Source organism: Trichechus manatus, unplaced genomic scaffold (genome assembly GCF_000243295.1).
Source record: "Trichechus manatus latirostris isolate Lorelei unplaced genomic scaffold, TriManLat1.0 scaffold00041, whole genome shotgun sequence".
In the NCBI taxonomy this organism is placed as follows: domain Eukaryota; kingdom Metazoa; phylum Chordata; class Mammalia; order Sirenia; family Trichechidae; genus Trichechus; species Trichechus manatus.
This window is the reverse complement of record NW_004443977.1, coordinates 14,956,916-14,968,060: the sequence shown is the minus strand read 5'-3', so window position 1 is coordinate 14,968,060 and position 11,145 is coordinate 14,956,916. Positions and strand designations below refer to the sequence as shown.

The 11,145-nt window shown below is 37.0% G+C and overlaps 1 protein-coding gene across 1 annotated transcript in view; it reads left to right on the top strand.

The window, feature by feature from the left end:
• Window positions 1–9,178, top strand: part of AP1S3 (adaptor related protein complex 1 subunit sigma 3) — a 124,616-nt gene extending 115,438 nt beyond the window's left edge. The window contains exon 5 of the mRNA XM_023731348.1: window positions 9,155–9,178. Coding sequence (XP_023587116.1) covers window positions 9,155–9,163 — 9 coding nt within the window. The 3' untranslated portion in view covers window positions 9,164–9,178. The remainder of the gene's footprint in view (window positions 1–9,154) is intronic.
• Window positions 9,179–11,145: the final 1,967 nt, after the last annotated feature.

Below are 11,145 nucleotides of genomic sequence, written 5' to 3'. Positions count from 1 at the left end.
TATCCTTTGCCCATTTTTTAATTGGGTTATTTGCCTTTTTGCTGTTGAGGTTTTGGAGTATTTTGTAGATTTTAGAGATTAAATGCTGATATCAGATTTGTCATAGCCAAATTTTTTTTCCCAATCTGTAGGTTGTCTTTTCACTCTTTTGGTGAAGTCTTTGGATGAGCATAAGTGTTTGATTTTTAGGAGCTCCCATTTAACTCCTGCTCTTTTTTGAGTGTTGTTTGCTTGATATATTTTTTCCAAGCTTTAAGTTTTAGTTTGTTTGTGTCTTTAAGTCTAAGGTGTGTCTCTTATAGGCAGCGTATAGACAGATCGTGTTTTTTTATCCAGTGTGCCACTCTCTGTCTCTTTATTGGTGCATTTAGTCCATTTATATTCAGTGTAATTATTGATAGGTATGAATTTAGTGCTGTCATTTTGATGTCTTTTTTTGTGTGTTTTTGACAGCCTTCTTTGTTCCACTTAATTTTCTGTGTTGAGTCGTTTTCCTTTATGTATTTTCTTTTCATCTTTTTCATTTTTGTTTGTGTTGTGTTTGCTGAGTCTTTATATTTTTCTAGTTTTTTATTTTAACTTGTAGGATTGTTAGTTTCTTTTGTGATTACCTTAATATTTACCCCTATTTTTCTAAGTTTATACCAGTCTTTTATTTCTTTATATTGCCTTGACTTCCTCTCCATATGAAAAATCTGTATTTTTTAAGTCCCTCTTTTTTGTTTTAATATTGTCATCTTTTACATATTGACATCTGTTTCCCTATTTTCAGTGTTTTAGGGGCTTAGGGGAGCCAGCAGTTTATTTTTTCCCGTTAGTTAATTTGTTCAGTCTCCAAGGCAGGGAGAATGGCTCTGGGCATGTAACAGATCCTACTTCTGGCCCAGGGGACTCGGCAATTGCTGAAGCTGGTCCAGAACCCAGTGCAGAGCAGGGAGTGGGGAGCTAAATGGAAGAGAAGTTTTTCCCTCAAGGGGGTGTTTTTGATCCACGCGGTAAGCTATACGCAAGTACTTATCTTTCATGAGGGCTGCTTCTCGCTGGTTCTGCGTGGCCATGTAGACCTTCAGCGGCTGGGTCTCTCCCAGTGCAGAATACGCCTCCCGAGCACCAACGCTTGCCTGCCTCACCACTCACCCCTGACCTGATCAGGCCTGAAGGGCTCAGGCTCACACCGGGCCAGGTCTGGCAACTTCTCGCTGCTTCTGAACCATCTCTCCCTCCCCCTGCCACTCAGTCCAGTTCCTCAACTCTGCCTTTGATGTTCAGGGCTCCCAGATTGCCATATATAATCACATCACTTGTTTTTTCTGGTCTTTGTTGTAAGAGGGTCCACCGGAAGCATCTGACTACTCCATCATCTTGGCCCCATCTCTTAATCTTCATTCTTGAAGGATAATTTTGCTGTATATAAAATTCTACTTTGACTTTTTTTTAAAATTTCAGTACTTTAGCTATACACTGGCCTCAGTTGTTTTTGAAGAGGGATCAGTAATCATTTGACTTCTTGTTTGTTTGTGTGCAGTGTGTCATTTTTCTCTGACTGCTTTTAAGAGTTTCTCTTTATCGTTAGTTTTCACCAGTTTGACGATGATGTGTCTACATATAATTTTCTTTGTATTAATACTGCTTGATGTTCACTGTAAATTCATGTCTTTCACTAAACTTGGAAAAACATTGGCCACTATTTCTTCAAATATTTTTTCTACCCCATAGTTCCTCTCCTCTCTTTGAGACTTTAATTACATTTATGCTAGACCTTTTGATCTGCTGCAAAAGACCTCTTTAAAGTGTTGAAAAGCAAAGATTTCACCTTGAACACTAAGGTGCGCCTGACCCAAGCCATGCTGTTTTTAATCCCCTCAAATGCATGCAAAACTGGACAATAAGTAAGGAAGACTGAAGAATAATTAATGCCTTTGAATTGTGGTGTTGGCGAAGAATATTGAATATTCCATGGACTGCCAAAAGAATGAACAAATCTGTCTTGGAAGAAGTACAGCCGGAATGCTCCTTAGAAGCAAGGTGGTGAGACTGTGACTGCATCTCACATGCTTTAAACATGTTATCAGGAGGGATCAGTCCCTGGAGAAGGACATTATATTTGGTAAAATAGAGGGTCAGTGAAAGAAAAGAAGACCATCAATAAGATAGATTGACACTGGCTGCAACAGTGGGCTCAAGCATAACAAGGATTGTGAGGATGGCGCAGGACCAGGCAGTGTTTTGTTCTGTTGTACATAGGGTCTCTAAGTTAGAACTGACTTAATGGCACCTAACAGCAACAACAGACCTTTTGATAATATCTCACAGGTGCTTGAAACTCTGCTTTTTAAAAAGATTTTCAACCTTATTTCGTACTCTTCTTCAGACTGAATAATTTCTGTTGATCTCTTTTCAAGTTGGTTGGTCTTTCCTCTGTTACACGCACTATGCTTAAGCCCATCCAATAAAATTTTTATTTTAGATATGGCATTTTTAGGTTATAGAAAGTTATAGTTGGTTAATTTTTATAGTTTTTATTTTTCTGCTGGTATATCCTAATTTTCACACAATATGAGTATATTTTCCTTTAAGCCCTTGGACATAATTGTAGTACCTGCTTCAAACTCCAGTCTGGTAATTGTAAGATAGGGATAATCTCAGAATTAGTCTCTATTAATTGCCTTTACTCTTGAGAATGAGCTATGTTTTCCTGTTTATTTGTATGTTGAGTAATTTTGTATTGCATATTGGACATGGTGAATTTCATGTATGGAAGCTCTTGATCCTGTTATGTTCCTTAGAAGAACATTGATTTAAAAAAAAATCAGGCTGTTAACTTGGCTGAATTTCTTCATCAGTTAGATTGACACTCAAAATACCCTGTCATAGATTGTATAAAGAGGCTCTGGGCAAGTGGATATATTTGTAGAACATTATATATATTTTGGCTACTAGTGTTATTTATTGGATTACAGTAAAACATTCCAGATTGTAATAAAAGGGAAAAATCTAAAGTTTGACCAGATAGTGTGAATATAATTATATATCCATAAAATGAAAAAAAAAGTCAGAGCCTTATTTCATAACATACATACATACACATTCTAGATATATTAAACAACTGAATTAATAATATAAAAATTATAAAGCAATAGGGAGATGTTATAAATACTGGAATGGGAAAGACCTTCCTAGGCAAAACTTCGAGTCCAGAAACAGTAAAGGAAAAGATTGACAGGTTTTACTACATAAAATTTCAAAACTTTTGAATCCTAAAACATACCATAAATAAAGTTAAAAGGCAAGCAGAAAACTGGGAGAAAATGTTTGCAACCTGAGTCAAAGAATATCCATGAAACGTAAGGAACTATTACAAATCAATAAGAAAAAGAAAAATAATATAATACAAAAAATGCTCAAAGAATACGAACAGGCAATTTACTGGTTTAAATGTCCAATAATCATCATAAAAAATGCTCAACTCATTCACAAAAAGAAATGCAAATTAAACAGAATTACCATATTTCATTCAAACTAGTGATAATATAAAAGTTGGTATTGTTTAGTGGTTGGGTGTGAAGAAAGACTTTCTTTTACTGGGTAGGAGTATACATTTGTATAGATTCTTTTATTTGGAGAGAAATTTGGCAGTTATTTATAAAACTTGAACATACTCCTTAAGCAGCAAGTTTACTTCTAGGAATCTTTTCCTTATAAATAGATAGAATAAAAATAACAGTCATCACCTTAATGATAGCTTCCATTTATTGAACACTTTATGCCAAGCTCTGTACCACATACTTTGCATTACTATCTCATTCAAATCTCACAGTAATCTTGAGAACTACTGAGAGAGAGAAGACTGAACATATACAGACCCAAACACAAGAATGGTGATGTGAAAGAATGATGAGTAATTTTTTGCATGTACTTTTCTTTATTTCTTAAATTGTTATGATGAATGCATATTACTCTTGTGATAGTATAAATTACTTGTTACATAAGAGAAGAAATATTATGGAAAATCTAATTTGCCAACAACAAATATATTAACTATCAGCTTTATGTCTAACAGTACATTGTTACACACAAGGACAATACTGATTCAAACGTTAGATAAGTTACAATCTTATTGGAAAGAGAATATGAAATGTTTTTAATAACCTGAGGCAGTTTATAATCAATTGTTAAATTATTCAGTATAGATAACATTTCCCCAGAAAGGGGACCTAATACGTATTTCAGTGACAAGCAGTCTTTAATTCTTGATGCCCTGAATTTCTCCAATTTATTTATCTGATGCTGCCCCCATTGTCTCATTCCACTGCTGTAGCTGTTGATTCATCTGTTTGAGCAGTTGACTTGCCAGTTTCTTCAAGCTTAAATTTAAGCCTGTGTTGTCCTTTATCTGTTAGGATAACCACCTATTGTTGGAAGAGAGTAACAGCTGCCTATAAAGAGAATATAGAAAAAGATGATGCTTTTAACTGCAAGGTGTCCTGACCTCATTTCTAGAAATAGACTTGATTAATAAGTAGAAACTTCCTTTATAACCTATAAATGGCAGTATAACCTACTGGCTAAGAAAACAGACTCTGAGCTAGACTGTGAATACTAGTACCACCACTTGCCAGCTGTGTGACACTGGTAATTTACTTAATCTCTGTGTCTTCATCTCATCATCCTTAAAATAGAGATAATAACAGCATCTTCACCATGTATTTGCAAGGAAGATTAAATGAGTCAATATATAGAAAGCGCTTAGAGAGTGTTTGGCACATGATAAGTGTTCCTACTATAAACGGGTATCTTTATTAAATACTTCTACCTTTTCGGGTTGCTTCCTGTTTTAGTCATCTACTGCTACTGTAACAGAAATATCAGAAGTGGATGCCTTTAACAATGAAAAATTTATTCTCTCACAGTCTAGGAGGTCAGAGGTCCGAATTCGGGGTGTCAGCTTCAGGGGAAGGCTTTCTCTCTCTGTCGGCTCTGGGGGAAGGTCACTGTCATCAATCTTCCCCAGTCAAGGGGCTTCTCAGTGCAGAGACCTCGAGTCCAAAGGACGCGTATTCTCCTGGCTCTTGTTTCTTGGTGGTTTGAGTTCCTCACGTCTCTGTGCTCACTTCTCTCTTTTATATCTCAAAAGAGATTGACTTAAAACACAACCTGATTTTATAGATTGAGTCCTGCCTCATTAACATAACTGCCCTAATCCTGCCTCATTATAACATCATAGAGGTAGGATTTACAACATTTAGGAAATTCACATCACATGACAAAATGGTGGACAATCACACAATACTGGGAATTGGCCTAGCCAAGTTGACATATATTTTTGGGGGGACACAATTCAACTCATAACACTTCCCTATCATGTCATTGAGTACTTGTACTTGGGAACGCCAGAAATTCAAGCTGGATTCAGAACAGGACATGGAATGAAGGATATCATTGCTGATGTCAGATGGATCATGGCTGAAAGCAGAAAATACCGAAAAGATATTGGCATGTGTTTTATTAACTATTCAAAGGTATTCAACTGTGTGGATCATAACAAATTATGGCTAACATTTCGAATAGGAATTTCAGAACACTTAATTGTGCTCATGTACATAAACCAAGAGGCAGTCAAGGGGATACTGTGTGGTTTAAAATCAGGAAAGGTGTGCATCAGGGTTGTATCCTTTCACCAGACTTATTAGATCTGTATACTGAGCAAATAATCCAAGAAGCTGCACTGTATGAAGAAGAATGCGGCATCACGATTAGAGGAAGACTCATTAACAACCTGTAATATGTAGATGACACAACCTTGCTTGCTGAAAGTGAAGAGGATTTGAAACACTTACTGATGAAGATCAAAGACTACAGCCTTCAGTTAACCAATGTCATAAAAGAATATGTGTACTACTGTTTCATGAGAAACTATTTGTTCTGTAAACCTTCACCTGAAGTACAATTAAAAAAAAAAAAAAAAGACTACAGCCTTCATTAAGGATTACACCTCAACATAAAACAAATATCCTCACAGCTAGACCAATAAGCAACATCATGATAAATGGAGAAAAGACTGAAGTTGTCAGAATTTCATTTTACTTGGATCCACAATCAACACCCATGGAAGCAGCAGTCAAGAAATCAAATGACATATTGCATTGGGAAAATCTGCTGCAAAAGACCTGTTTAAAGTGTTAAAAAGCAAAGATGTCATTTTGAGAACTAAGGTGCACCTGACCCAAACCTTGGTATTTTCAATTGCCTCACATGCATGTGAAAGCTGGACAATGAATAAGGAAGACTGAAGAAAAGTTGATGCCTTTGAATTATGATGTTAGTGAAGAATATTAAATATATCATGGACTGCCAGAAGAATGAGCAAATCTATCTTGGAAGAAGTACAGCCAGAATGCTACTTAGAAGCGAGGATGACAATGACGAGACTTCATCTGATATACTTTGGACATGTTATCAGGAGGGATCAGGAGGAACCAGTCCCTGGAAAAGGACATCATGCTCGGTAGAGGGTCAGTGAAAAAAAGGAAGACCTTCAACTAGATGGATTGACACAGTGGCTGCAACAATGGGCTCAAACATAGCAAAGATTGTGAGGATAGTACAGGACCAGGCAGTGTTTTGTTCTATTGTATGCAGGGTTGCTGTGAGTAGGAACCAACTCAACAGCACCTAACAACAACAAAATTTTTTTTGGTTGCTTCTCCATCATGTAATTGAGTATCTATGCTTCCCCATCATGTAATTGAGTATCTACCCATGAATGCTGTTTGCTCACTAGAAACATTACTTGTAGCTCCCTTCTGGGGCATAGTAATGGCAGATACGTTGGCAGATTAAGCTAAAAAATATCCTTGGAGACATTCATATTGGCTTGACTTTGGGTGGCAGCTGAGGTTCAGCACTAATGTTCCTGGTTTCAAGGACCAGTTTCTCAGTCCTATCCAGGCTATGCAACTATGTCTTCATGCATATACCAGTTGGACTACCTTGGGATGAAATTCAACTAAATCCAGCAGACAATCTCTCACAGGGAGAAAAGATTTATATATTTTGGTGGTAACAAGAAATAAATGAACAGAGACAACAAAACCAGTTGCCTAGCAAAATGGTTTGACTTAATAACAAAATGAGATAATCAGCTGTCATTGAGTTGACTCTGACTCATGGAGGCCCTGGGTGTGTCAGAGTAGAATAGTGTTCCACATAATTTTCAGTAGCTGAGTTTTTGGAAGTAGATTGCCAGACCTTTTTCCTGAGGCACTCAAACCTCCGACTTTTTGGTTAGCAGCCAAGTGCATTAACTGTTTGCACCACCCAGGAACTCCAAACAAGATTAGATAGGTTATGCCTAATTTTAAAGGAATATAAGAAAAACACAGAAATTTGACATTCTTCTTTTGCTTGTTTGTAATGTGTGATGGTTTAAGTTGTGTGTCAACTTGGCTAGGCCATGATTCTCAGTGGTTTGGCAGTTATGATGTAGTTTGGTAGCTATGTAGTAATGTAATCAACCTCCACGATGCAATCTATTATGAGCCACCAATCAGTTGAAAGGGAATTTCCTCAGGGGTGTGGCCTGCATCCAGTATAGGCAGACTTTCTGGCAAAGCACATTGGCTCTTGCTCGCTCTCGCTCCTGTAGCTGGCTCCTGTTCATCTGATCTCTGGTTTTTGGGACTTGAGCTAGCAGCTTATCTGCTGATCTTGGGATTTGTCAGCCTCTGCATCCTGTGAGCAAGAGGCCTGCTGTCTCACCTACCGATCTTAGGTTCACCAGCCCCTGCAGCTACATGAATCAGGAGAAGCCTCCAGCCTGACCCACAGACTTCAGACTTTCTAGCCTCTACAGCTGCGTAAGCCATTCCCTTGATATGAATCTATCTATATACATTTATATGCTTCACTGGCTTTGATTCTCTAGAGAACCCAGCCTAAGATATAATGTAAATGAACATATGAAAAGAGATATTAAAAAAAGCAAAGAGAAAACAATAGTAGGATTAGAAAACATGTTTTCATCTTCATGGTCTCACTTTGCTTTAAATAAAGATATTTATTCATTATGAATATGCATTCAAGCATTTAGGTGGATAAAAGAGAACAAAATGTAACAGAAATTTAAGACCATCTTTCCCTCTAATAAGAAACATTTGATATTTTATGTTTTATTGGGTAAAATATCTAAAAATTTTCTAGATCCCATGGTTACATATTTTATAATATTGGATGCTGCATAGTGGCCATGATTGACTTTTTCAAATAGTTCATTTAATTTTGTTAATACATATGGACTTATATGCCCCACAGGGAGAGAACATTGATTATAGATTATTTCATTGTATTCATGATTTTCTGTAATTTTAATAAGTTCCATGATCAGCGAGAACATTCACTTGGAAGAAACAGAAGAAAATCAAAACCTCTTGGCTTTCAAGAGTGACTTCACTATAAAATTGGATCCAAAATCATGGGATCCAGAAATGCATTTAATGTTGGAAAATAAAGATCCTAACAATAGACAGTGTTCAGTAACTTTACTTCTCAACTTTCAAAGAATCTGTATGTCAGATTGGCTGAGTATGATGCTGAAACTCAAACAGCTAAATACACCACCTTATGACTCATTTCCTTTAGCTAGTCCCTGAGTCATAGCTCATATTTGTTCATTCAGATCTACGCAAAAGTTCTCAAGATGAACTCGAAGTACCTTATGTTCTTTTTGTCTAGGTTGGGAGGTATCTAAGTACATTCTCGTTTTCTTTCAAATAGGTTCTGAATGACTTTGATGGGTAGCAATATGAGATATCATTAAACATTGACTAGATAGTTCAGGGAGTACACCTTCTAATTTTTCTTCCTTGTAAACTTTTTCTCCTTCAAACTCTCTTTAGCTTTCATATCACCCTGTCTGCCTTCAGCACAAGTAAACTAACCTTGTTTGTTGAAACCAATTTGAAATCTGCCCATGACTAAGATCAAGTTTTAAAACTGAGTCAAAATTCCATATCTTTTCTTATATTCCTTTTTCCTCCTTTTAATGGTTATTTCTCTCTAGCTTCCTGACAATTATCCCACCCACTTCTTGGATTCAGTTTCTGCACTGAAATAATAATTTTATTTTCTGTCGTATTTTGATTCCCCTCCACCCCAGAAGAGCTAGCTGCTGAGAAGAGATGATAGAACAATTCCCAAGAGGACATTGTGGCTGGATTCAAAACACAGAGGCAGAAATATGAGATGCAGATGACTTGAATTTGCCCTTTCATTGTAACCATAATAATAAAAGCATTATTTTGATATGCGTGTGCAGACTTTATTACTTTAAGTCAATCTTCATTTCCTCTACTGAAAAGAAGGAAACCTTTGAGAAAATTTGGTGGAATGGATAGGAAAGAGTAGAGACAACGTGTGCTAAATTTTATGGAATTGGGGACCTCAGAAGATACTAAGACTAGATTGAGACATATTTGCCAACAGTATTTGTGCTTGTTTGTAATGAACAAAAAACTGCCTTCTTAATCAGAATGAATGGTATTTGGAGGTAAGAAAAACCTCTTGGAAAGGAGTTTGGGTATAATATAACTTCAGCCTTGGCTTGTTCCAAGAGTTTGTACAAAGTCATTTTGAGGAACACATCCCATAGTTTCTCATTCTTTAGAACTGCGATGACATTTTTTAGAACTCTATCTGAACATTTAAAACCCTTGAGTGACAATCAGGAGCATAACCAGGGGAAGATCAGGGTAAGCAGCCATTTTCCTGGGGCACATTCTGCAATTGTGGCACTTAGAAAAAGTAACATGTTAACAGGTAAGCTATGCTGAGAACAAGGTAGGCGAAAAAAAAAAACAAAAAACAAAAACAAAAACAAAAAAACCGACCGTGACATAAAGAATGGTAGTTTTTGGAGGAGGGGATGGTTTGTCATACAGCTGCTGCTTCATCAACCAAGAACATAGTTCCCCTGCCACCCACCGGCCCAGTCCCAAAGATGTTCCCCCTGAAGTTAGAATCTAATTGTGCCTTAGATGACAATGTGGATGGAAAAGATGATAAGCAATCTACTGCCTCTATCAGGAGGACAGTAGGAATCTGTACTCCCAAGCGTAGGTGATGAAATAGTCCCCAGCCTCCCTCTCAGAATTGCCCCCAAAGCTACTGTATCAAAGATAATTCCTCCCCTGGCCTGCAGGCCCAGGTGGGTTCTGTGGCTATACACCTTCATAGACAACTCTTATCATCTTTCTATGAATATTTCCTTTGCTTTTGTAAAATACATTGGGTAAAACCAAACTCCTAGCTCCTCTAAAGTGATCCCTGTATTGATGTAAAAATGATTTGTTTATTTTTAACCCCCCTCAAGTTCAGATCATAATCTTCTCTAGCCTGAATCATCAAATGAAAGTTAAATGCATTACCTGTTCCTTAATGAAAAGCAGGGGTGTGAGATCTCCCAGAGGTTCATATGATTCACGAGAAATAAATGAAAAGGACAGCCTTATAGAACAGTCTTGATTCAACTGACCTTTCCTTCTCCTGGTAGTTACATGGCCTCAATCTCGTTTGGGTTCAGGATGTTCCAATGAAGGAAGATCAGTTTCTATGGAGAATCATTTCACTTAAATAGATGAACTAATAACTGGTATTAATGATGAGCCTCTTTTAGCTATGGAAATTATACTTCTCTATTTTAGTGATTTTTTTTAAAAAGCATGTACACTCTCAATGGTGAGGTTGGTAGCCATGATGGATGATTACTCTTATGTTAGAGACTGAGAGTCTGAAAAAAAGAAATGTTGGAAAACTGTATCAAATGGTGACGGGTCTGGGATGGACAGTGATATGTTATTGTTGTTGTTAGGTGCCATTGAGTTGGTTCTGACTCATAGTGACCCTGCGTACAACAGAACGAAACACTGCCTGGTCCTGTACCATCCTCACAATCATTGTTATGTTTGAGCCCATTGTTGCAGCCACTGTGTTAGGGCTGTGAATTTACACTTAAAATCCACTGAATCCTATTTTAGTCTTTAAAAAAAGTATATTCCCAGAAAATCCAACACCTCTACAACAAAAAGACAAATAATCCTATTAAAAAATGGGCAGAGGAAATGAACAGACACTTCACCAAAGAAGACATTC